This window comes from Heloderma suspectum, chromosome 5, assembly GCF_057233095.1.
Source record: "Heloderma suspectum isolate Gila_16-S chromosome 5, 16-S_ref, whole genome shotgun sequence".
In the NCBI taxonomy this organism is placed as follows: Eukaryota; Metazoa; Chordata; class Lepidosauria; order Squamata; family Helodermatidae; genus Heloderma; species Heloderma suspectum.
In genome coordinates this window covers 164,631,653-164,658,296 of record NC_139462.1, presented here as the reverse complement: position 1 = coordinate 164,658,296, position 26,644 = coordinate 164,631,653, and the positions used below count along the sequence as shown (strand labels likewise).

Here is a 26,644-nt window from a genome sequence, read left to right as displayed (position 1 = left end):
CACTGATAAACAACACAATACAAAGAGAATAAAAACATCAGTTGAATATCAAGCTAAAGTCTTCAAACAGTAGCAGATAAAATGCTAAGGCTGCAATCTTATGCACATTTTCTTGTAAGTAAGCCAGACTGAGCTCAGAAGCACTTACATCCAAGTAAGCATACATGGGATTGTGCTGTAAATTCCTAAAACAATAGCCAATAAAAACAGAAACGTGAGTCCTGGGCAAATAAAACAATTCTTACCTGCAGCCTAAAATACAAAAGGGTAGCTCACAGGCATTTGGACTTATGAGAGGACATTCTAGAAACAGGAGGCCACTATGAAGAAGGGCTTGATTACTGGAAGCCACCTGCCTAATCTTGGCCAGTAGAAGCACCCAAAGAACAGTCTCTCCAGATGACTGCAAATCATCTTGTACAGGAGCAGGCAATCCCTGAGGTACTCTGCTCCTAAGTAATGTAGGGCTGTATAGATTAACACCAGCCCTTTGAGCTGTGCCCTGCAATACAGAGGAATCCAGTGAAGCTCTTTTAGAACTGGTGGATCTGTTCTGTGTAACAGGTTATACCAGCCTTCTCCAACCTGGTGCCCTCCATATGTTTTGGACTACACCTCCTAGCATTCTGGACCATTGGCCATACTGGGTGGGGCTGGTGGGAGTTGAAGTCCAAAGCAAGTGGAGGGCAGCAGGTTGGGGAAGGCTGGGTTATACAGGTTATGTATCTCTGCTCTACTGAAAATGTAAACGTTGGCACTGAATGCATTTCCCTCCTCTAAAAGCAGAAGTCTACACAGGACTGCAACATTCTGCCCAAAATTCAACATCACACCACCATACCTGCAATTCTGAAAGAGGAGGGGCACTGCTGGCCCATAATGTGAAGCGTCTGTCACCGGTTTCCATATCCCACATAGAGACTTCATTATTGCCTTGAACAGCTACAGAAAAGCCATTGGCAACAGTTAAGAACTAAAAGTATGGAACAAGGGGACACTTTACATTTCTGGCTTTTCTCTTCTGCTCTGTTCCATCAGCATAAAAAGGGTAGAAAGGGGAGTTATCTTAGCAAATAGCATTCGTTAAAATCCATCCTTGTGAAAAATTATCCCTAGGGAACCTGTGGAGCTTACCCTCACATCCCGGGTCCTTATTCTGGCCTATTCTCTTAACAGAGAGCTTCAGTCCAGCCTCAACAGGAAGCCTAACAAATGCTCCACACGCAACTCTACAAACTATTGTCCTCGTCCATTTACATCAGCCGTGCTTTTCGGCCCCAAGGACCACATGTGATACTGGCTTGGGGGTTAAGGACCACATGTGATACTGGCTTGGGGGTTGTGGACCACACACTCATGCATGTGCACACACATGCGCACACACACCAGTGATCTATATGAGGATCTCTGGGGGAGGGAGCAGAGAGACCTCTCTCTCTGCCTCTTCCCCTAGTGATCCCGATGCAGCCTGCTCTTTCTTCATTGTCAGCAGCGGGAAAAGCGTGTTTTATACGCAGAACTCTGGGGGAGGGAATGAAGAGGCGGGGAGGAATTTGGTGATGGTGGTAGAGTCACGGCACTCTTGAGGGGCTGCAGGTTGTGCACCCCTGGTTTATCCCCTAAGCCACAACCACAGCAGCTCTGCAACTACTGGCAGAGTGGCTACGCTCCCCACTTGAACTGAGTTGCCCCCACATTCTGGCTCTTTCCCCAACAGCCCCACAGGCTCCCAGGTGAATTTCCCCCTTAGATTCCCTACAGTTCTGAAAATGAAACCTGCAAATGCTACCACAGTAGAGGCCCATGTAGTGGTAAACACCATTTTAAAACCGATATAAAATGCTTGCAGAAACAAGCCCCTTTCAGTCATTCCCTCCATGTGCTGACACACAGAGTTTGGGGCCAGTGGGGAGCACCAATGTCGGGGTCAAAGCCAGCGGGCACAGCCCTGCTTCCTCCCTCATGTGCATGAAGGGAATGACTGGAAATGGTTATAGACATTTATAAAAGCCCTAAACGTTACATGTACTCTGATACAGGAAAGAGAAAAAATTGTACCTGCAATCACCCATGACTGGGAGAGGGGATGCATAAGTAGGCGTCTAATCCGTGCCCTGGAAGGATGGGAATGGCTGGAGATGGGTAACTGGAACCTCATATCCCAACATGCCATGGTACCACTGCTTGTTCCTTATGGAGAAAAACATAAGCACAACCAGCAACTTAGGACACAATTCTATGCATGTTTAGACAGGAAAACGTCCTACAATTCGCAGCATTCCCCAACCAGCCATTCCCCATGCCGGCTGGGGAATGCTGGGAATTGTAGAACTTTTCTCTCTCTAAATATGCATAGGATTGTGTCCTTAATGACACTGACATAATGTCTTCAGCAACCCTGATTGTACATACATCAACATGTCTCACAGCGAAAAACATATTTCCCTTCTGCTAATCATTTATACCTTTTCATATCATTTGCAAAGATACTATACTGCACTTGCTCTCATAATAGCCCTGTGTAGCAAGTCACTATTAGTTCCCATATTACAAATGGGAAACCAAGCCTGATTCGCCCACATTAAGTCCACAGCAGAAGTGGGAGTTGAACCCAGATCTGGGCAGCTCTCCAAGAACCTGCCTAGACTGGCCTTCCTGAAAGCAAGCATAGTTGCTATCATCCCCAAACGGCAATTTTATTTATACAATTCTAAATACATATCATTAAATACGTATCATTATTTAACAACCCCTACTCCCATCAAAATGTTATCTTACCGATACAGAGCCAGCACTGGTGTATGTCAACAGCAAATGAGGTTATAAGTCCCAACCGTAAATCATGTTTTAGTGTCCAGGCATTATTAGAAGATCGCAGGTCCCATCCCACTAAGGAACCATTCACGGTGGCATAAGCTAACACTGACTGGGCTCCTGAATTAAAATGATGCATGTCTACCACGCAGCCATCATCCTTCTGATCTAAAAACCTGAGTAGAGTAAAGCAAAGAAGGCAAACTTGAATATCATTCATTGACATTTCACATGGCCTGCACCCTTGAGGACTTTCTCTCTTTCCTAGAGCCTTCCATCATGCTGCATTTTGGGTGGTATGTAGTTTGCTGGAACTGCCAAGTCTAGATCCAATTGGAGATTCTCTTCCTAGGTATAGTAGGTATTTGCTTACCATTTCCCAAGTATTCTCACAAATCATGGAAGAGAATGACCTTCCTGGCAGGAAAAGGGAAAGGGTGGTGGGCCATGAGCAAATGCTCTCTTAAAGCAATATGCCTCTGTTCTCCTCAGTGGCCACAATAAGCACAATATACACAGAGGTGTAGTAACTATAGCTCTACACATACAGGAGAATGAGGTGGGAGAATCCTGGGGTGTTACAGTGGAGTGTATCAATTCAGACAACATTTTTCAATGCTCCCTCATGTTAAAAAAAACAATTCAAGTAAAAAGAAACATCCTGCCACATCAGGGGAAAAGGTAGCCCAGCTTGCATGCTACATGCTAGTTTTCTACTTGCAAGGAATATTTTTGTTTGTTTGCTTTTTAACATAAGAGAGCATTCAACATGTGATCCTGCAGTCTGTAGGATCAGGACTCTAGCAATTCATTCTGCTGTGAGTGTAGACCAGGCCTGTGTCACCTCACTGCACTGTGTGACTTTTACAAATATATTTGAGTAGAAAGGGACTATTAATAAGAGCTTGCTACCAAGCCCAACAGATATCCAATGGGAAGTATCAAAGGACTGAAACACACCTGCTTTGTATTGGATGAATCTTAGGAGATTTGGGTAATTTGGAAGCTTCAATCCCAAGAAGCTGGATGGCTCCATTATCTGAAGCTATAGCCAAGTAGTGAGAACCCTGGCAAAAAGTAAGTGTCATCACACGCCCTCCAATCCGAGGATATGTCAAAATTGATCTGTTGTAAGAAATGGAAAGAAACGTTTTTCAAGGATTGTTTTCTAACAATTCCAAAGATCCACTAAGGCTCAATAAAACATCCCAGAGGAAATAGTACAAACAAAGTGAGTTGCTTACACTTCATTTACCACAGCACCTTCCCTAAGATCCTAGTAATCTGCAGTTCGTTAGGATAATGATCATTCTCTGTTAAGAGAGCCCTGCTCTCATCACAGATCTACAATTCCCAGGATGTCTTGGGAGAGACATGGGTCACATGATTTAAGATCAATTGTGCTCAGAGAGGATTGTTGAGGAGAATGTTTAAGTAGTATGTCTGCTGTAGCTCATTTGGTTAGATAATAAAGGACTACCTTTGTCTGGAAATTTGATTTCAAAGATTTTACTTTTCAATCTAGGAACAAAAAGAACTGGTCCTATCAAATCAGAGGTCCAGAGACACCACCCCCATCTGGAACAAAGCTCTACTTTCTTCCCAGCATATTCCACTCTGCAGCAACTCTTCCAAGAGTCACCACTGACAGACAGTGCTGCTGCTCCAGAGGTGGAGCATTTGAGAGCCTGGAAGGGAAGATCCATCCACCACCTGGGCAGCGCTCCAGAGAACCATGACCCATCCCACTTAATTCTGCACCACCTCTTTAACAGTGGGCATTGAGCAGGCAGTGGCTGTCTCCCAAAAGCATTCTCTTTCAGATAGCTTTTTGGACTGGCTGTTTATGATGTGGTAGGGGCATTTTGATTGTTTCGTAATAACAGATTTAAAGGGTTGGATTTAGATGTAATCATACTTAGAGTAGACTCACTGAAATCAATGGGACTTCAATTAGACATGATTAACCCTTCAGTTAGTCATCCAGCCTATGCTTACCGTGTCATTTTCTTTTCATTTGGATTCTTTTATCTCCCAGACCATGGAATTACCTTAGACTGTGACCCTAATAGGACTATCTGCATTTAGAAAAACCACTGCAAGCTGCCCTGAACCCATGGGATAGAGCAGGATATACATTATAATACACAAATAGGAATGATATAAATCAAAGGAAATCTTATTTTAAAATGCTGCAAGCTACCCCTTTAGTCACACACTTGTAACAGAAACATCTGAACATCTCCAAACACTGTAGGCATGTTCTTAACTTCATAACCCAGATGGTTGCTATGTAGTTCTCCCAGTGCAAAAGCTGGTCATCCCTCTCATATTACCTAGTGGTAGTAGTTTTCCCCTCCATTTTCTGACTGTTCCAGATTTTCACTGTTCCATCATTTGAGCACGTGGCAAAAATTGAATGTTCATCAGAGACTCGAATGCGGTTCACTGCAGATTTATGCTCATGAAGGTGAGCAACCAGAAGCCCTTTAGGATGCCATCCTAAGGAAAAGCGGCAAAAATATTTTTTTCCATCTAGCAAAATCATAAAGGGACCCACCCAAACCTGCCCGCCACCGAACTGGGAAATTGTCATGAAGGCAGCAACACAAAACACCAAAGGCACTGTTCATACACATGTATCACCTGACGGTGTCCCAGTGATGCTGAAAGTTATTACAAGAAGAGTTATAAGCCAACGCGTACAATTTTTTTCTCAAGCATATTCTGTGATGGTACGCTGGAATCTTAAATGTAGTAATATACTACACTGTACATAAACAAACCGTTCTATACAGAGATGTACAGTTACGTACCGTTTTACAGAGATGAAAGTAACTGGAGGAGAAGGTGCTTTCCATCCACCAAGAACTGGTGGCTGCACATGGAGTATTTTGAATTTAAAATAAAAATCAAAGCTCCATGTGGCTTTGGTGTGACCACAGTTTATGGTGCAACAGTATTTTGTTAACAAAAAGTAGTGGCATTACTTTTGAACAGACTGAGGCTTATTTACATATTTCAGATATGTGAAAAAAGATGAAAGGGCTAATAATATATTATTTATGCAATGCATTTTTCTGCTCTAAAAAACAAACTTTCAGGTAGGACAACATTTTGCCAACTATTTGCTTTTAAGTATGTCAGGCGATACATAGATAATAGAGATAAATGTCATGCAGTATAAACATTAACACGTTTCTGGCTCTCTTCAGTCACAGATGGAAAACTAAACTCTGGGTGATTCCAGACAAGGCTAGTATAGTGCAATCACCCTGCCTCATTCACGGAATTGGGGCGAGGGGGTGGGCACAGGAGACAACGGCATCTTTCCTTTGTAATCTTCCCTTATTTTCCCACCACTTGTTCCATCTTTTCTTGACCACAAAAAAACAATTAAGGAGGGACAGTCGGAACAGCTGCACAAGGTCTTCTGATTGGTAGCACTAGGAGCCCTCCATCAAGAAGCACCAGGGACCTTTGTAAACCTTTCCATGTGGATGCACTTCAATGTCAAATTCATCACTGAGTGCAGAAAACTGTCCAAAGGCCTACTCTGAATGACCCTACTGTACTCTCCCCTGGTAATATCCATAATGCAGCCTTTAGCTTTTATATATTTTACCTACATCGGCTGGATAAATAGGCTTATAAGTACATAGATGAGATAACTAGATAGCATCACCGATGCAATGAATATGAAGTTGAGCACACTCCGGGAGAGAGCGCAGGACAGGAAGGCCTGGCGTGCTATGGTCCATGGGGTCACGAAGAGTCGGACACGACTGAACGACTGAACAACAACAACAAAGTACATAGAAGCGTTGTAAGAAGTCCAGTGACTTAATCAGAAACAGTAAGGAAAGAAGTTGTTGTTTTCAGTTTCTTAGGCATCATCTAACTAAAGTGAGTTCTAAACTATCTTCACATAGCATTGGAACTGGCAGTGTGTGACAGGAACATGCAAGTCATTCTCTATAAACTGGAGCCACTAGGAGGACCCCATAAATATATGTCCCTCTTCCTCCCACCCCCTGCTCTAAATTCAGTGCCAGTAGACATTGGTGTCTGCAGAAGTGAAATTGCATTTTAGAGTTACCCTCATAGCAGCACTGGCCTTTTGTCAAGAGTATACCAAGTATCACCTGGAGGAGGTGGCTTGCTTTCCCATTCAGCATTCTCCATCATCTGCTTGGCAATCCTTTCTGCATTGCATTGTTCACGCTTCTGCTGGATCAGCTGCTGAAGTTCTGTTTTACAAGTAGTGATGCGCAACTGGTAAGTGGAGGGTGAAGCTATACTGCTTAAAACTTGTATGGTTGGTTTTCTGGTTTGGACAACTGCTCCATCTGTGGCCTGAAAGCCATAAATCATGTTCCATAGTCATGTTCAGAGGTCATGTGGTCAGTGTTTTCTGTTTCAAAGAGCAGGGGGCTGTCTTTTTTCTTATCATTTTAAACTAAATATTGCATCAGAAATCCACTTAAATCAAACTCTCATTTCACTAAACAGCAAGCAGTTAGGTCAATGCTGAGGAGCTGCCCTAACATTTGAATCACAGAGTACATAATCAATATCCATGATGGTTACTAATGTTACAACTGCTGTAAAAAGATGGGGTTGTATTCACTTAGTCATACTTAGAGTAGACCCACTGCAAATAATGGAACTTAAGTTTGCCATGATTACCTTAAGTCCCACTGAATTCAATGGATCTAGTCTAAGTATGGCGAAGTCTGAATTCAACCCATAGTATGCTGCCAGTAATATTAACTTCTTTGTTGGAAGTATGTTCACCCCTACAAACAATACAATAATTTATAGACACACACACATTACTGTCTTTTTACCATATATGGCATTCAAAGCAGCTTCACAATTCATTAAAACACACCTAACTGTAATTACAAACAGCAGAAATACCAAAAGAAACATGCCATTGTAAGTACTACAATGTAACAAAGCTCAGCTGTTAAATATCCAGCAGCCAATGAGCCAAGCAGACAAACATGGTGGGGAAGAATGTAGAAAATTAACAAACCCTCAAAGCCCAGAAAAACAGGACATACTTTGCTTGGCTCCTAAAGGTTAGCAAAAGCAGCACCAATCAGAGCATAGCCATAGGAAATCCTCCCTCTGATCGCCAGAACTCAGAAGGTGATGGCACCCAGAGATGAGCCTCCAATGATGACCTCAGGCAGGTTATATGGGAACAGCTGGTCCTTCTAGGTCTCAGACCGGTTAGCATTGTTAAGGTCAAAACATGCATTTCAATTGTACCCTGAAACAAACTAGGGGCCAATGAAGATCTTCAAGTGGACGTAGAACATGCTCACCAATAAGTCCCTGTCAAAAATCTGGTTCTGAACCAGTCAAAGTTTCCAAAGACTTTTTCAAAGGCAGTCCCACATATAACACATGACAGTCACAAACCTGGATACTACATGGATAACCACGACAAGGTGTTGGAAAGACTGCTTCCCATGCTCATACTAAAAAGATGAACATGACACAACTACCTTCTTCTACTCAAGAAACTGCAAGTTGCATTCCCAACTATTCATGGCATCAAAGTCTTACTCTGTGCAATATGTCCCAATGGCACCCAGAGGGGCATTTGTATGGAGAACACCGTTGCCCTCTGTGAATAGTAGCAATAGCCCCTGGAAGAAATCCCCATGATCACAGTGTCTTAAAAATGTGCTGCCACAATCACAGAAGCAGCCACTAGAAAACTGTGACTCTATCAGTGGAAGGCCCAGATAACTTGCAATTGTTTTATGCAATTGAACCTCTGGGGACCCTCAGGATGCATTGCCTGCAAAAAGATTTGGATTGTGTGATCAGCTCTGGTGTTCTCTATGTAGCTATGAACTCCACCGATCAGGGATAAGAATACCAATACCATGCACCGTACATTTACACCTGAGACACAAGACAAGTGAAGCAAGAATTCTGGATCTTGCCAGTGGCTGCTGGCTCTCCAATCCACTTCAACATCCAATGCAGCCCACAACATCAGATTCGGAGGCTGGCCAGAGTTTGGAGGCTACCATTTCAGGAGTTAATCATGTACAAAACAACAACACCCAGACCCCAATACGCACAACTCAACCTTTTTTTAGAAACCTCATAAATAACAAGTGTAGAGTCAGAAAAACATTCAAAGAAATTAAGGCAAGGGTGGGGAACTTCTTTCAGCCCGAGGGCCAAATTCAATTTCGGAGAAGCTCTGGGGGGGCCACATTCCAGTGGTGGGTAGGCCAAAGGCGCAGGACCAAAAAACCCAGCACATTTTAGCTCAGCGCTCTTACTGCCAATAACGAAGCCTTACAAGAGACATTTCAACCTTTTAGAATGGGGAAAAACTGCACAAAAGCCAGGACACCACCAAACAATCAGTGGTTGCAGGAAAGGGCATGGGGCCAGGTTAAGGGGCGTGGCCATCTGGGGAATTCCAACAGGCCAGTTCGGGATCTCAGGGGGGCTGGATTTGGCCCCTGGGCTTGAGGTTCCCCACCTCTACAGTAAAGGTAAATCTTCTGGGTAAAATGCTAATTTAAAAATCCTGAAAAATACCTGTGGGGAGGATGACAAAGGAACACAAATGCCAGCTGAGGACTCTGACCGAAGAGGTTTCCCAGTCTGGATTGTTTCTTGATCTGTGGCTTGACTGTGGCCTTTGCTAATTGGTTGGGATATGTTTGAAGGTTCCAAAGCACCAAACATACTCTTCCATTCTTCGTTCACATTAGAATCTTGTTTCACCTGTTTCCTAGCTAAAATCAGAAATTCCCCAAAGAAGGATCATCATAAGACCAAATATGATTTATTGTAACAAATAATCCAGAATGGTCATGGCCCAAGCAGCATAAGCAGATACTGAATTACCCATCTAGATTTATTCTGACAACATGTTAAAAGTGAAACAATTGAATGCTGGATTATATAAATCAGCTGCTAGATGATCATTTGGGTGAATGTTTCAATCCATCATCAGACTAAATAAACTTGGAATATCCATCTTAATCCGCACAGATAACCCATGTCTTCTAAAATGCTGAAACCATAAGGAAGCCTTCACACAAGTGAAACAAATGAACAGTGTGGTTTGTGTTCAAGATAAAGCTAGCCTCAGCATTAAGGAAGAAAGTGATATATAATTTGACATAAAGGGACTTACAGCTGGTGTGAAATATGATCACATTTCCAACAAGATGGCAAAGCATCAGCTACATGCTGAAGAAAGCCAATCAGGGGCAGGGGGGAGGAGAAGGAATCATTTATTTCAAAGATTGCTTTTCAGATCACTTAAGGGAGTACATCCCAAAAAACACATATGGAGCGAGTTACATCCAAAGGCTACTATTCAAAAAGACAAGGTGGACAGACAGGCCAATATGTACAGCAACTTCATTTCAAGACATTGGGCTGGATCCAGACTGAGGAGCATGCAACCAGGCTCAAGAAAACTTCCCTGCTCTCTCCTCTCTACGGCGGCCCCTCCAGCTCCCTGAAAATGTTATACAGAGTGCTGGGAGGCACTGCTGAATGGGGTAGGCTGTGGTGGTGGTCGGGGGATGAGGGCAACCCTGAAAATCAGGTTCCTCTGCCTGATTTTCAGAGATCCCCCACTTCCCCCTGCACCACAGCTTACCCCATTCAGCAGAGCCTCTGAGGTGGGAGGAGGGGGCTGGGAAGCCTGCTTTCTCTAAGCTTGCCTAAATCTGAATCCAAAACATAGCGTGGCTAAAGAAATCTTCCACATCGATAAAGATTTTAAATCCTCCAGTGTAAATTATTTAAAAACCAGCAGATGTGAACCTCAAGATTATACTAACCACGTTTGTCATCAGACTCCTGCTTAGTTTTGACAAGATCAACTTGTCTCCCAATTATACCCAGAGCTGCCAAGTCAATCACTCCTTTCTGGGTGCTGTCATGAAGATGGCTCTGGTCCACCATGTTGGCCTTGGCTTTATTGGACTTTAACATGAAGTCCCTTAAGGCCAGCAGCTTGTCTTCTTCTTCCTCAGTCATCCCCTATCCCCAAAACAAAACAAGAAAATAGATGGTTGGATTTATTCACTTATCAAAACAAAGCAACACCAGTGCAAATTCCAGTTTTCATATAGCATGTGGCAACTGGGGTCAAGCTGGCTTGGAGTGTAAAATGTTATATTTACGCAATTACACTGGAACTGTTTGACTACTGCAGACCATCACTGAACTGTTTCTAAACTGATTTAGTGGGATGGTCTGTTGTGGATCATCCAGAAATGAACATTTTTGGAAATCAAGCTGATCTGAATTCTGTGAAGAAAGGGCCCTTGCTGAATGAGAAACAAAAATAAAGAGCATGGCCATCAGTAATCAGAATAATTTGGAGCAACAGAGCGCAAAACAATGTCCCAGGTACAAATCTCTGCTCCACCATGAAATACACCACATGGCCATTGGCAAGTCACTATCTCTTGGGTAATCTAACCTACCTCATAGGGTTGTTAGGAGAATTAATGGATCAACAAATAAGCAAGGTAAGAACTGTAAAATGCTTTTGTCCTGTAGTAAGTGCTAAGAAGTCATACACCTGACTTGTACTACTAGGGCACTTACTACAGTTTACTTCTCTGCAAATGGGAAATTCTCATAGGTAGCCCAAGAATAATTCATACAAACTTTAAAAATCAGTAGATTAGTCACTGAAGCTTTGATCCCAAATTAAAGAATGCCCCACATCCCAATTAATGAGCAAGACCAAGATTTGGATGCATAGACAGGCTGGCTCCCTTTCATCTGTGCCAAATTTGCTGGAAAAGAAATGGAAAGATTGCTTTTCCTTCTGGTTGGTATTCTAAACCAGTAGGTATTTCACATTTCAAGGTGAAGCCACTATGGTTTTCCTCCTAGCAATAAGAATGTCAGGCAACTGGAACTGACAGACCTCAATTGAAATGACTATCCATACATCTTTTTATATCTGCATCTTCAACTAATGAAATATGAACTCATGCCCTTTTTTGAAGCCATCTTTGCTCTGGTATGCTACTGTAACAGTGAATATTCTATATTAGGGATTCCCATACTTATTTTTTATCTGTGTGCATGTATGAGTAATAATTTATTTCTGAGTGAAGGGAAATTATGCCCTTCTTCCAATATCCTCAAAAATTACTGAGATTCTGGTAATCAATTACAACTAGATGCTAAGACATTTTTGATCAGCTCTAATCATTTCCCTTTGAGCTAGCAAACAACCTTTCTTAGAATTGGTCTAGAGATTATGATGCCATGGTCAATTTCTCTCTCACACACAGCCATATCACCTATGCATACGTTACTGGAACTATCACTTAGCGAGTTTACTCTCCCCTGCCAGCAACATCTTTTGACATGGAACAGAGGGGAGGAAACTCACTATGCAATGGCCCTGAGTCACGCTGCATATTCTACTATATCAGGAGTGGGCAACATGTTGCCTGTGACCCATGGCCTACATGCTGCCTCTGCCACCCTCCACAATTAGTTTAATTTTTTTAAGGCATCTGTAGCAGCTACAAAGTGCCAAAAAGGTCAAAATTAGTAACTACATGATACAGCTGGAGGGGAGTGATGGGGCCATAGGAAAGGGCTGGAAAATAAAAGAAACATTCAAGTGAACATACTGACTGAGAGACCACAACCACAAATTGTGTGCTTCTCTTGGCAGGGATCACAGGTTAAATCCACTTGAAACTCTCTAGTGTAAACCACACTGAAAGAGTACTGTGGAGGTCTTTCACCACTCAGATTAATTTCGATAGGGTGTTTGCTGGAGGAATTACCAGTGCTACAGCTATACTTTTTTGTTGTACAGATAATATCACAATACGTATTCCTGCTTGATTATGGATCCTCAGCAGTGTGACTACAGCAATAAGTAATTACTTGAGAAAGTAGCTTCTTCAGCAGCTGTGCAATCGCTGGATCTTCCGGGGGTGGGCAATCGGGAACAGCCCCGTTCCTTTTCTTCTGACGAAGTTGCAGAGTTCTGAAAAGGCTTCCTATGTCCTTTGACCGTAGAGCATAATCAAATATAGAACGGCTTACAGGCTCTTTGAGGACACTCAGAAGGACTATTTCTTTATCTATCTGCAATTAAGGAAATGGAACAAGAAAGTAATGAGGCAGCCATAGAAACACAACTTAAGATAGTTTGTGAGGGAAAAAATTAAGTTCACTTTGTTCACAGAGACAGGTTTTGGAAGAGGAAGGGGACTGGCTTACAAATGTGCAAAACAAACTGAGAATCTAACTAAGAACCATATGTATCCCTTTCTAGTCAAATTGCTCTGAAATAACTAGTTTAGATAACATTCAACAACTATTTGTTGTTTCTATAGCATTTTGCATATTATGAAGTGCTGTGAAATTGTTAACATGTATTCTTTCACATCAATCCTGTGAGGTAGGGAGCTATTATTTCCATTTAGTAGATGCAAAATGAAAGCTGAGAGCTCACCAGGATTTGCCCAAGGCCTGCTTGAATTATCTGGGCTGTTTTACTAAAGTGTTCTTCAAACCAGACATGCATTTCTGATATGGCATCATTTGTTCCTGTTACCAGCATATTACATGGTAGAACCTAGAAAAGTTGGGTGTGTAAGTAGCAGTATCTCTGTGTAGTGTATAAGAGTTGGGTTACACATTACACTGCCACAGATATGTCACTGAAAACAACATTCCTGTGCCAAGTCTGCCTCCTCCCTACTGTAACACCTAGTGTAACACTTATGCGATGTAGACTGTCATGCTCCAAGTTTCCCCACCTCCACCAATCAATGACATGGAGCAGGTACGGGGAAACTCATAACATGATCCACTGCTGCATCATGTGGCAAGTACTGCTAATCAATACAGCAGAGATAGGTAGGATTCAACACAGAGATGCTGGTTTTGGCAGCACCTTCTTGGCTAACCTAGCATCTAACTGAGCTCTCACAGTCAAGGCATGAAGATGTTAAGCTAAATCATTTTAAGGACCTTTGCATACTGCAGTTCTAAATGGGTAAAGAATACATATGCAGTTGATTCATTACCTGGATTATTGGCTGAGTGATAAAAGGGTGCAGGTAAGGCATGAGTTTGCAATAAACATCAGCAATATTCAAATGCTGTGCTACAACAGTTATAAATCCTACTGCTCCATAGCGTATCCAGAGATTAGGATGGCACAGAAATGGTGCTAGGGAAAGGAAACCAGATTTTAATAGATATGATTCACACAATTCCAGAGATAGGACCAATGAAAGCTCTCTCTCTCTCTCTTTCTCACACACACACGCGCACATGCACCAGTTTCAGACCAAACTCCAAACAGGATCCAACATAATCTATCTAGAATCCTTTCATGTTACAATCTTGCTCTATGGCAGAAAATTACACAGGTTAGAATGGACCAACAGAATTTGGACCATTCTAACCTGCAGTTCTATTGGTTTTACTCTAAACCAGCTCCTGCAACTGGGTGCCCTCCAGATGTGTTGGATTACCACTCCCATCATTCCTAGCCAGCTGCAGTCCAACACATCTGGAGGGTGCCAGGTTGGGGAACGCTGTTCCAAACTGTGCATAGTAACTACTGCAAACCACCCTTGCAAATATATATTGTAAGGGCAGTCAGTAATTCCCACATATATATAAGAGCTCTCTCCAGAAATGGAGAGAAAGTTCCACCAGCAGCCAGATTCTCTGGCTGGTTTTGCTCAAACTATGAACCCCACTATGTTCTTCTGGGTGCTCCTACTGCCTTTGTTTTCTCTCCCTCCCAGAAGTGGGCAGGGAGGGGAAGAAACTCAGATAGCAGTCTGATCACCTCACAGCGTCTTTTCTGCTTTCTAAGGCTGCTATCCTAAACACAGTTACTTTGAATGAAGCCCTATTACTTCTGAACAAAATGCATAGGATAGGGCCAGTTCCATAAGTCCTCCATCAATGGACACCAACTGACAACTGATGAAAGCTATTCTGATTATAATCTAGTGATATGCTAGCTAACTATACTGGCAGTGAAACCGTGTGCAAAACAAAGATTACTAAAGTAGAATATTGCTTCCGGGAAAGTTGGCTTACCAATATCACAGGAAAATTCATATATATGTGGTTTCTGCAGAAGCCCTAATTGGCACATACAGGTAAGGGCATTGAGGGCTTTATATATGACAAATTCTTCAGCATCACTGAGCCCTTGCTGGAGCAGAGGTTTTAAGATTGAGGAGCTTTGCCAGCCAACATAAGCAGCAACACCTAAAATTCAGGCAGAATAAAAACACATATTACTATACCGAAAAGCTAAGTCAATCCAAGAAGAAAAGTCAACATACAGGCAGAGTCAAAAAGTGGAAATGTGGGGAAAAACACATAATAAGTAGGGCTTAATTTGAGCTATGGATCAGCCTCAGCAGTGTTCAACATCAGAGCTCATTCTACATAAATAATCCATAATTAAGCTACAGAATTCATTGCCATGAGATATTGGCTCAATTTGCATATCACAACAACCCATATGTTTTTTTTTAAATCTGGGTTATTGTGAATGTGGCAACATGCTAGTGCATGTCGCTTGATCTCTCCTGCTGCAAGTGGGAGTGGCTCAACCACCCATGGACCTTCTGTCCATGGTTTGTTAACCGCTATGTGCAAACCAGGAACTCTGGCTTGTCTCTCCCTTGACAAGCCAAAGATATAATGCAGCAACAAACAATGGGCTATTTCTCCGGCTTGTCAGGGGAGAGACAACTCCTTAAACCCCTTTAATTTCCAAATTAAAAACTAACGAAGCCTCATTTAGTACAATGAAAAGATGTTCTTTGTTGCCAAGCACATACCCACTATGCTGTCAAAAAAAGCTCCCCGTAGATGCCAATCATTCTTATCATTAAGAAAGGTGATCATATGGGACAGGAGAACATCATTGGCTTTTTGACGTCCAAAAAAGACACAAAGGCGAGTGATTCCATTTTCCATCAGGGTCTGTTTCACAATGTTTTCTGGATCGCTCAGCAAAGTGACAACTTTCTGCTGGACCATTTCGTGCAAGGCCTGAAGCTCTGCAAGAGTACCACAGAAATGGAGTCAGGGAAAACCAGGGTGTGAGTCCACAACTGGGAGACGTGCTTCACGTAATGTATATTTGCACCCAGTAATCTCTTTTTGTTTGTCATTATTTTTGAATTCTGTAACATTTATAAAACTTTAATTAAAATATATTTTGAAAAATTTCACCAGTTAGCCATGGTTGGCCATATTGTGGCATGGGTATCACTAGTGGCAGATGCAGCAGGAGTTAGCAGTACACATGGGCAGGAGCAGAAGGGCCCATCAGCCTGGCTATGGTAGAGTCAGACCTACAGCCCAGACTATCTCTACAGAGTTGCACATAAAACACCTGTTCCTCTGCTCAGTAAAGAGAAGAGGGGGAGATGACCAAGCATAGGGGGACACATATGTTCTGTAACGAGCACTTAAGAATGTGGCACTCCGTCTCATACTTTGGACTTGACATGTGGCACATCTGCCAAAAACAGTGGCCACCGCAGTAGTAGGCTGTCAGACCATCAGAAACCCAAGGCCAAGTCACCCGACCAGTACTGCCTACAGCACACCCATCAGTGCTCATTCATAGCCCCAATGTGCAGTAACATAAAGGTGTCACTCCTACACTTCCCCATCTGAAATTGGTTGAGATACGGTGAACGAATTGCTGCATTGATAGTCACATTACCACTCCTAGAGGAGTAATCTACATGGTTAGCTAAGACAGCAAGTATGCAGAAAAGCTTCCTAAGAAACTGCCTCTTCATAGGAACGCAACATAGTACAGTGGGATCATCTTTTTCCTGGCCATTTCAATACACTTTAAGAATTATTCCACGCACCTTGTGTCTTGCAAAGTGGGCTCAGACTCTGCACTACAGAAGGTAGGGGGCAAGGGATAGGAGAACATGAGCAGGACCACTATGGAGAGTGGGCGCAAAGGAACGAAAGGCTTTCCAATCAAGAGAGGCGCTTCCATTCAGCTCAGAAAACCTTATGGGTAGCACAGTCATGTCCTGCCTAGAAACTGACAATCATAGCACTTTCTGTAGCCTTGAAGTAAGAGGTTTATAGCAGATGTGTAAAACTAAAATTGAAGAGAGAACCCAAAGCCAAAAAAAAATACTTGCTTAATAATGAAACAGGAACAGATTGCAGAAACTAACAGAAACTCTTAAGAGCCTAAGACGTACTGTGGCTGTGTTTGGAACACAGAGCCTCAACCTGATGGAGCAACTCTGGTGTGTAAGCTCTGGTGCATCCACAAAACTTTGTGTAAATATTACTTTCCTTGTTCTGTGTTGAGAAAACATCTGCATATTTATGCCCATTGCACATGTGGAAGATCACACCAATACTGAAGTGAATGTAGAAGGCCCTACTTGGGTATAGCTGCACATACTCTTATCAAGTCCACACAGCGCTTGGGAATGCCAAGCAGGATGGTGGCTAGCTTAAGATGAAGGTCTGGTTCGCATATAATGACAACTTATCAGTTTAATGACCCATGGGTTGTCACGCACAAGCAGGAGAGATCTTGCTGCCTCCCACATGCCTGTTACTTCCGCTTTTACTTTATAACCCATGATCGGCTTCTTTGTAGGTTGTTGAGCATGATGTCTGAACCCAGATTGATGGGTTGTTTAGGGGCTAAACAATCCAGTGGTTAACCCATGGTTTGTTGTTGGGCTAACTGCTGAGTTGTTTAGCCCCTAAACAACCCAGTAGTCCAGTTTCACATGTTATGCTCCACAACCTACAAAGGAGCTGATCTCTCCCGCTTGTCCCCGTCAGCCCATGGTTTATTTAACCCATGGGTTGTTGTTATGTAAGAACGCCTCTAAAGTATTTTTCTAGAACGTTCATCGATCTGATTTCTTAAATGACAGTATAAAGTAGCCCCACTCGATTGTGTCACTGGGGTTTTTGTCTTTTGCGATTCATTGGTTTCATTCAATAGTTGGGAGATCATACATTCATATCATAGTTCCTAGAAAATGAAAGTTCTCGGCATCTTTCTGGAATCTGAAATATTAACAGATCATCAAAAAATTAGCAGTCCAATCATATGTATGCTTATTTGAAGTAAGTGGCATTATATTCAAGGGGGCTTACTACTAAGTAAGTGTACATATAATCATGTTCAAAGTTAAAAAAAAGTGAGAGGTGCATCACCAGTGTCATAATTTTCACTAGGGTGTGTTGCATCATCCGCTTCTTCACTGTTTGGTTCATTTTCCATGTTCAGGTTTTTCAGTTGGACTAATTCCAAGAATCTCAGAGCCGTTTCAGCCAACAGTGCTATGTTCTCTGCAAAGATTTAAAATAATAATTCATGAGTTTTGAAAGCTAACTTCAAGCCATAAGAGCTGGCAATAGTTAAGCACACTGAATACATGCTTAAAATGTGATGTGTCACGAACAAATACATCTTATATTGGCTCAATTGTAGCTACAGAACACCAAGCCAAAGTCTTGCAGCTCTTCCAGGGTTGGACTTGGTAGAATTCCTTCCCTTAGAAATTTACTAGTTTGGGGGGAGCCACTAAGATGCAGTTTGGGGGGAGTCTCTTTACATGTCAGTGCAATATAGACTTGGTTACCACCACCACATCCTGCTTGTCAGCTTTCAGAGGCACCTAGCTGATCACTGGCAGAAGAAGAATGCTGGCCTAGACAAGTTTTGTTTGGATCCAGCAAAGTAATTATTATTCTTACATCACAAACATGCAAAACAGGCACACTCATGCTGTTGTTTTAAAGAGATCAATGGGACACAGGGACAAGTGCTATGTAGGACCCAAATATGTTATTGCTGTTGAAATTCTGGCCAAATTATTGAATTTGATTTTTTTTAATCCCAAATTCTAACACAAGGAAAATCATATTCAGCACCTAATAAAAATAAATACTTGCATACATTAATCCAGCCTTCACCAATCTGCTGCCCTCCACTTACTTTGGACTTCAACTCCCATCAGCCCCAGCAAACATGGCCAATGGTCAGGAATCCTAGGAGTTGTAGTCCAAACATATGGAGGGCACCAGGTTGGACTAATCATAATTTAACTTAAACTAAGATCAACTTAATCCAGTTATTTGATTTTTGAAAAGAAATACAGCTGACATTCAAGTGATTCCCTCTTCTCCTTCTTACCAGCATAAGCCAACCGGACAATAGTGGCTTCATCTTGGGCCAAGTGTGCAATTCCTGGCAAGATGTACTCTGGGTAGATATTTATATCATTACGTGGGACTTCTTTGACAAGAGCAAGAACTTTAGTGAGTGTCCTAACAGCTTCTGCCCTCACCCTGGGCACAGAGTCATTGCTGAAATGCAAGAGATAAGGTGTGATACGATCCAGCAGGATTTCCACGCTTAACCTGGGTGCCAACTGGAGAATCAGCTCCAAGGCAGCTAGCTTAGAATCACAGTATTTGAGGGTCTGTAGGCATGAAGTTATCACAGACACCAAAATGACCAGCCCATTTTCCTTCGTCTCTCCTTCCGCTTTTTCCGTTTGGTCATGTCCGCAGAGATTGTGAATTATATTGTCCAGATCTTTACGTATAACAAGGATCCGTTCATCTGCAGATACAAAGGTTTCCTTGGCAAACTGAGCCATGTAAGGCTGGAGAAAGGTGTAAAATATTTCAGGAAATGCATTGTTACGTTGTTGTTTCAAGTAGTCTTCAGCTGCTAAACGTTTTTCTGGCTCACACTGGATCATCTGAGTAACCTAGAGACGGAAAAGGGCAAAAAGAACAGGACAAAAGGAATGGGGAGGAAGAGTGGAGAAAGAATGTTTACTGTTAAGTGAGTGTGGAAAACACAAGAAGTTACTGTAAAGAGAGTAGAATTATTTACCAGTTCTCTGATACTTCGGTCTTCAATTTTATTCAAGACTTGTTCGGGGGCAAAGAGGCCATTTCTATATGCCAAAAGCTGGGACAAGTCAAACAGAGGTACACCTTCTGTAAAGAGCTCAGCTATTACACAGCCTGGAAAATACAAAACAAGTGTCTGAGAATTGCTTGCCTTGCCTACTCATAGCTAAAATCAGCTGCATCACACAACTACTAAGTGAGCCGCAAAGGATTCTGCGTGCGTGTGTTCGCATGCAATGCACTTTGCAATAGCACGACAACAGCCTGCATTTGATAAGCTTGCCTTAAACAACACAAAACATTTTGTCTTATGAAAGAATTTTCTCCACTCCTTGTCCCCATCTGTAGAAGTTTCAATACACCTTGTTTTTTTAATCCCCTGCTTACCTAAGACTCCTCCATATCTTAGAGAGCCAAGCAGGAGAACCATGCACTGCAGCTTGAGCTAGATTGTGCCACTTTAGACTGCTGGTGGGAATATTGCATGTTTGAATGCTCCTGGTATGAAAAAAAATCTTATATAAAGAAAACTAGCATGTCAGGGAGATGGCTAGACAAGAAGCTCTCTGTCACATATTACTTTTTACATGCAGTGCTTTTTTAATATGAGTAAGCATTCAAATATATGATTCCCCCCCTTCCCCATTGCAGTGGTACATTCTAATCTCCTGGTCATGTGAGTCTAGCTCTTAGGCTGACACCTTCTGACAGCCCATGCATTCCCTTGAAAGCTCCAACATTTGAGAAGAAGAGAGATCATATTTCCCCTTTCCTCAGTGACCTAGTTACCAATGTAGAATCATAACCCCCACCAAAAAGCTGGCAAAGACCCCACTGGAAGATCAGGACCCAATTGCAGCCAAAACTCTGAAGTCAGCTCTCCGATCTTCAGAAAATACAGAGATGCCATTCTTATTCAATGTACTTCACAACTCTAGACTAAGAGAATAATTGTCCTGGGACAGTACCATTTCAGAATGCAGATGTGAGGATGGCATGTTTGATTGCTCCCCTGTGTAAAAAAAAAATAAATCCTGCATGTGCAATGCTAGTATATCCGGGAGAAAGCAAGGCTAGAGCTCTTCATCTTTACTTGCTAGTTTTCTATGTGCAAGGATAAGTTCCTTAACTTATATAAGACCTTACAAAGACACACTCTTCCATGTCTGAAGTGGTACAATCGCAGAGAGATGTATCATACGTTATAAAAAAGGTAAGGTAAAGGTGTCCCCAACCAGTCGTGTCCGACTCTAGGGTGCGGTGCTCATCCCCGTTTCTAAGCCGAAGAGCCAGCACTGTCCGAAGACGCTTCCGTGGTCACGTGGCCGGCATGACTGAACACCGAGGTGCACGGAACACTGTTACCTTTCCCGTCAAGGTGGTACCTATTTATCTACTTGCAATTTCTTGCTTTCGAACTGCTAGGTTGGCAGGAGCTGGGACTTTAGACGGGAGCTCACTCCAACACGCAGCACTCAGGTCTCGAATTGCTGACCTGCCGACCTTCCAGTCTGCAGTTCAGCGTCTTAACCACTAAGCCACCGCGGCCCTTATCATACGTTATACCTTAAAGTATAATTTGGCTGAACAACCAAATCCAGGGCTTCAGTGTTTCAAAGGAGACTTGGGAGAGCCAGCTAGACACTATACCTCTTTAATCATAGGGTGACCTATGTGATGGTTTTCCTCAGGGTAGATAAAAATTACCATAAAAGCGATTAAGGGTGCAATCCTATGCATGATTAGATGGGAAAAAAAAAGTCCTACAACTCGCAACATTCCCCAGCCAACATGGCTGGCTGGGAAATGCTGGGAGTTGTAGGACTTTTTTCCATCTAAATATGCATATGATTGTGCCCTAAGTCACTCTGGAGTGAAACTTGCATAGTTTCATTATAGATCTCATACACATGTATGAAGAAAGCTCATTGATGGTTTTAGTTCATCCTAAGATTGCACAAAACGTTCCCCACCACCACCTCCCAAGAAATCAGATACTCAGAGAGCTTCAGCTATTGAGTGGTACAGAAATGTAATAAATATACTTTTCAACACTAATTTTCAAAAGTTGAAATTTTCACCACTCGTTTCCCATGATAGCACAGCACAGACTATGCATGGCTTTTACTTAATCACATCAAAGTACCTGCAGAAAAGATGTCCATTGCACGTTTAAGTTCCCCCCTGCTTCGTTGATTACTGTTGGCCAAGTCTACCAGGGGAGTAGAAGGATCTCTCAAGTTCTCCAGTTCTGTGGCAAATATGCTGCCATCAACAAAGCGCTCTGGGGAGATGTAACACGTCCTCCTTCGCGATGTATCAAAGAAATAATTGAAATCTGCAGGATTGTCTTCAGGGAGGTAGGTCGGTTTGAAACTTGCAAAATCGGTTAGAAGGACCCAGTTCCAGCTGGTCACCATGATGTTTTCCGTTTTGATGTCCCCATGACGGACCCCAGATCTGTGTGCTTGGTCCACCGCAGTCAAGATCTGGAAGGCTATCCACCTCTTCTCAATGTTGTTTAGGAATGGCCGGGTACTAATGCGGTCATAGAGATTATCCCGAACATATTGCCTGAAAAGCATCGCTGCTTTTTCAGTCAGTGTGGTCTTCTGAAAGGGGAGACAGTTTTGTGCAGAATGCAGCCTTATTTTAAGCTCCTCCAGCTCCTGCTTGTAACTCGTTAATGGTAAAGTTGGATCTTGAATGGCAAACACCTTGACAACCACCAGACCTTCCCTGTGCTTGGCTCGGGCAACTTTAAAAAACCGAGTACTGCCCAGGCTTTTGTCATATTCAAAGTCATGGATGTCTGAGAAGTAGCTGTCAACCGAAAGGATCTGAGAAGGGGCAATACCAGCCAACTGGTTCCCCATGGCAGTACCTTCACCTCTATGCCACAACTCCACCTATAAGAGAAAAGAGTTATTGTTCATCTCTTGACTGCGTTGTTCCTCTCAAAATATCTATGTGTAGCTGCTTAGAAATGACACACCATACAGCATTTCATTTTGAAACACACGCTACCATCATAAGTGGCTGCATTTTTCATACGTCATAAAAAATGAATCTGTTGGCTAATTTCTTTTTGTTTTATTAATGCTACTGAACTGAGCACATATTTGTAATGTGATTTTAAATGTTAATTAAACATGTAGAATGGGCGGGGGGTGTTTACCCTAAGAAAAGTCACTATAGAGCCTAGTAGCCAAATCCTGTACACGAAGTCTGTTTTGCGTAAACTTCATGGCTCATTATATTAGTCTCTAGCACCTTAACTGCTGCTTCATGAACCTATAAACAGGTCACACCTCTATGATAATCATAGATTTCTTAAACTGGGATTTTATCTTTAAGAAAGAAGTTGATATAAACATATTTATTCATTCATTCATTCAAGATGATTCATACCCTGTCCTTCCAGTGTAGACACAAATACTCAGGCCAGTTTGCAAAGGATTAAAAACAACTACAAAACCATCCATATTATAGTGGATGTGCTATTTTATAGGCTTTCACGTTTCTTTATTACTGGGGCCAAAAAACAAAATGACTGTAATGTATGTTGTTACTCTGTACTAATTACAGGAATTTGATATATAAAATGTATTCTCACTAATAACTAAGCAGCCCAAATGCCACTATTCCCATTGGCTCCTTCAAAATATTACCATCCTTGATACTGAGAATTCTCTCTCTTCCTACAGAATTACACAATAGCTCTTAAATTTTCATTTGTGCAGTCCAACGAATATCAATAGGGCTATGTGCCAAAGACGTGTTAATAGAGCCAAAGCTTATGAATACTGCTGTCAAAATACGACTAGCATTACAAGACAAAAGGATGGTCATCTGAATAACGGTTTCCTAAAACCGTCTTTCAGACACTGAAGTGTCTCCATCATTTTAAGAGTGCACAATGGTTATACGAATTCTACTAGCTTTCAAAGGTTCTCTCAGGCATGGGCCCCAAAAAGAGGAATGCAAGGCAACGGGAGGCCATGGATTTACTGTCTGTCAGGGAAGTCCCAGGATCACCTGCGCCAGCATGGAGTGGCATTACTAATTTATGTCCCTTGGAACCAATGTCTGTGTGTCAAGAGGGGAGGGAGCACATAGAAAACAAACAAATTGCCAGGGAGAAAAAAAAACAAAAAAAGGCAAGCCCGCCCACACACAACTCCTGGCCTGGCTGGCATGAGACAGCAGTATGGTAGACGATCTGCCACTTTGACCCCACTTCACTTAGGATTGCCTTAGGGTGCAATCCTATGCAAGTTTAGACAGAAAAAAAAACCCTACAACTCTCAGCATGCTGCAGCCATAAACTGAAATTATGTCCCATAGATTTCAACAGGGAAGTCTGTCATGACTAACTTATCCCATTGATTTCAATGGGACCTAAGTTCAACTAATTTCGTCTGAATTCAACCCAAAATGAGTTTTTAAGGCTGCTTTACATGTTATTAAATTAGTGGGTACATTGTGTGTGTATAGCGTGAACCCAGACTGATAAACATTCTGTTTATACATCTTTTGCTGACTTTTGTATACTGTTTTTAAGCTGCGTTGTTTTATTGTTAGATTTATTTTTTTTAAAATGGTTTTAGTTGAAAGTTGTTTTTAGTTATATGTTGTTTGTATATATTGTCCACATGCTTTTATGTAAATGGTTTTTAAACTTTGTATATTGTATTTTAATGTTTTATCTTTTGTAAACCACCCAGAGAGCTTCAGCTATGGGGCAGTATAAAAATGCAATAAATAATAATAATAATAATAATAATAATACACTTGCACACACTTTGTTTATGCATTGTAAAGCATCCAGTGCCAACTGAATTGGTATGTACAGGCAACTTTTTTTTAAATGACATGTAGAACTAACTTATTATGGGTTATACTGCAGGTGATCCATATTCAAACATGCACCCTTTGATTTTGAACATCTTTCTACATGGGGGTATGTTCATGGTGACTTACACATTACAAATTGTCATGTAGCTGTCATGAGATAGAAAAGCCTATAATTTGGCTAGAAATCAGATTCCACTTCCACCACATATATTGATCAAAAGGCACAATCCAGTGCATGTTTAGACAGAAAACATCCTACAACTCCCAGCATTCCCCAGCCAGCAGTGTTAGCCGGAGAATGCTGGGAGTTGTAGGACGTTTTTTCTGTTTAAACGTGCATAGGACTGCTCCATAAGTTGCTCAGTACTTCAGCAATCCAAGTTTAAAATACACACGATAAGGGTCGGGCTGATAGAGGTCCTCAACCACGTAAACAGCTCTCTTTTTTTAGTAAAATAACAAGGAACAGAACACTTAATAGTTCAAAGGCTGATGGCAGATGTCTTTCTTCAAAGTCCACTGATTTCTGAAGTAGTTTTTCCGTCAGAAACACTATTTCACAAGGCAGTTGTGTGCCTCTCCCTCAGCATGACTGTCTTCTTGGCCAATTTCTACCACACCACATTCCCAAAACATCTGCACCCTTCACATCCTTTAACTACTCAGTTTCTTTCCAAGATTTATTAGCTGTATACAGACAGGCAGACAGACACACACACACACACACACAATTTACAGCAGGGTTCCTTTGCCCTTAACAGTTGTGCTCCAGGCTGAAATCCAACCAGTGAAGCCAATGGCACCATCTTGTTGAGAACGAAATTCCACCAACGAGCCTACTTGGCACGCAACTGTTAAAGACACAGGAGTCCTACCGGGGCGGGGGGGGGGGAGAGCAGACAGACAGGTATCCGCCTGCCCCTCCCCAACACACTCCCTATGCCTCATACGTTTCCCCCTTTGCGGTGTCATATCCAAATCTGGGGCTTGCGGAGACCATGGCATCCACTGGGGCAGGACTTCATGAAGAGTCCTCAGAAAGTGGAACTCGGCCCGGAGCTGCGAGGTTCTTCTGGCAAACGGGACATCTCCGCAGCGAAGGAGAGCGGGGCGCCCTGAATGCGGGACGACACCCGCAGCCTCGCAGCGCGCGCCCCCGCCCGAGCGAGCCCGCCTCCTCTCGACCGGTGGGGCCACAGCGGAGGCGGTCAACCCAGCCCGCCCGCCCGCGGCCGCGTGACTCACCGCCTCTCTCCCTCCTCGGCTGAGCTAGAGGCGGTCCAGCCTGAGGGAACCAGGGCCGGGATCGCCCCCGGAGCCTCGGCTCGCCTGCAACACGGAACCGGTAAGCCGTACACAAGAGGAAGGAGGCGGTGTTGTGAGCTCACATCCTGGCGGGGAGGACGGGAAGAGCAGTCCGGGAGGGAGGGAGGGAGGCCGGCGGGCCGGGCCGGGCCCGGCCCGGCCGGGCCGGCGAGGCGGCAGTCAGTCAGTCAGTCAGTCAGTCGCTGAACTCGGCTTGGCTGGGAAGCGAGCCGAGGAGGCCGGTCAGGAGCAGCGGGAGGCGGGTCGCGCGGTGCTCATCCGTTGCTGCTTTCAGCTATCGGGCGGAGGAGGCGTCTGTCAGAGAAGGAAGAAGGGGGTGTCTAATTTTTATTCTTAAAGCGGGAGAAAAATGCGGGGGGGGGGAGTGACTGTAGCCGCTGCGTCTTGGCTGCTGTCCCAAACTTCCTCCTTCGTTTGCCTGGCTGCGGCAATGGGCTGGATGAGGGCTAATAAACGGAAGCTCAGTCCAGACAAGGCTGAGATGCTGTTAGCGGGTGGTTCTTCTGACCGGGTGGAGGGTGCGCAACCTGTTCTGGATGGGGCTGCCCGCCCCTTGAAGGAGCAAATCCGCAGCTTGGGGGCCCTCCTGGAGCCGTCCTTGGCACGCGAAGCGAGGCTCAGGTGGCCTCAGTGGCACCGGGCGCCTTCTGCCAACTTCAGTTGGTGGCCCAGCTATGCCCCTATC

General features: G+C 43.1%; 1 protein-coding gene across 2 annotated transcripts in view; it reads right to left on the bottom strand.

Moving 5' to 3' along the window:
• The window catches only part of PIK3R4 (phosphoinositide-3-kinase regulatory subunit 4), a 30,807-nt gene extending 4,649 nt beyond the window's left edge, over nucleotides 1-26,158 (bottom strand). The window contains exons 1-17 of one of the 2 annotated variants that reach the window (XR_014792312.1): nucleotides 25,879-25,971; nucleotides 21,923-22,685; nucleotides 19,757-19,890; nucleotides 19,046-19,628; nucleotides 18,064-18,198; nucleotides 15,681-15,902; nucleotides 14,926-15,099; nucleotides 13,893-14,038; nucleotides 12,742-12,945; nucleotides 10,656-10,857; nucleotides 9,394-9,593; nucleotides 6,960-7,170; nucleotides 5,151-5,316; nucleotides 3,775-3,939; nucleotides 2,779-2,990; nucleotides 2,059-2,190; nucleotides 842-1,026 (exon numbers count right to left, since the gene is read on the bottom strand). Coding sequence is in view for 1 of the 2 variants with exons in the window: in XM_084858206.1 (XP_084714332.1) it covers nucleotides 842-942; nucleotides 2,059-2,190; nucleotides 2,779-2,990; nucleotides 3,775-3,939; nucleotides 5,151-5,316; nucleotides 6,960-7,170; nucleotides 9,394-9,593; nucleotides 10,656-10,857; nucleotides 12,742-12,945; nucleotides 13,893-14,038; nucleotides 14,926-15,099; nucleotides 15,681-15,902; nucleotides 18,064-18,198; nucleotides 19,046-19,628; nucleotides 19,757-19,890; nucleotides 21,923-22,652 (3,717 nt within the window). In the remaining variant the exon portion in view is untranslated. Of the gene's footprint in view, nucleotides 1-841; nucleotides 1,027-2,058; nucleotides 2,191-2,778; nucleotides 2,991-3,774; nucleotides 3,940-5,150; nucleotides 5,317-6,959; nucleotides 7,171-9,393; nucleotides 9,594-10,655; nucleotides 10,858-12,741; nucleotides 12,946-13,892; nucleotides 14,039-14,925; nucleotides 15,100-15,680; nucleotides 15,903-18,063; nucleotides 18,199-19,045; nucleotides 19,629-19,756; nucleotides 19,891-21,922; nucleotides 22,686-25,878 lie in introns of both variants that reach the window. The other variant, XM_084858206.1, reaches the window with a different exon arrangement.
• Nucleotides 26,159-26,644: the final 486 nt, after the last annotated feature.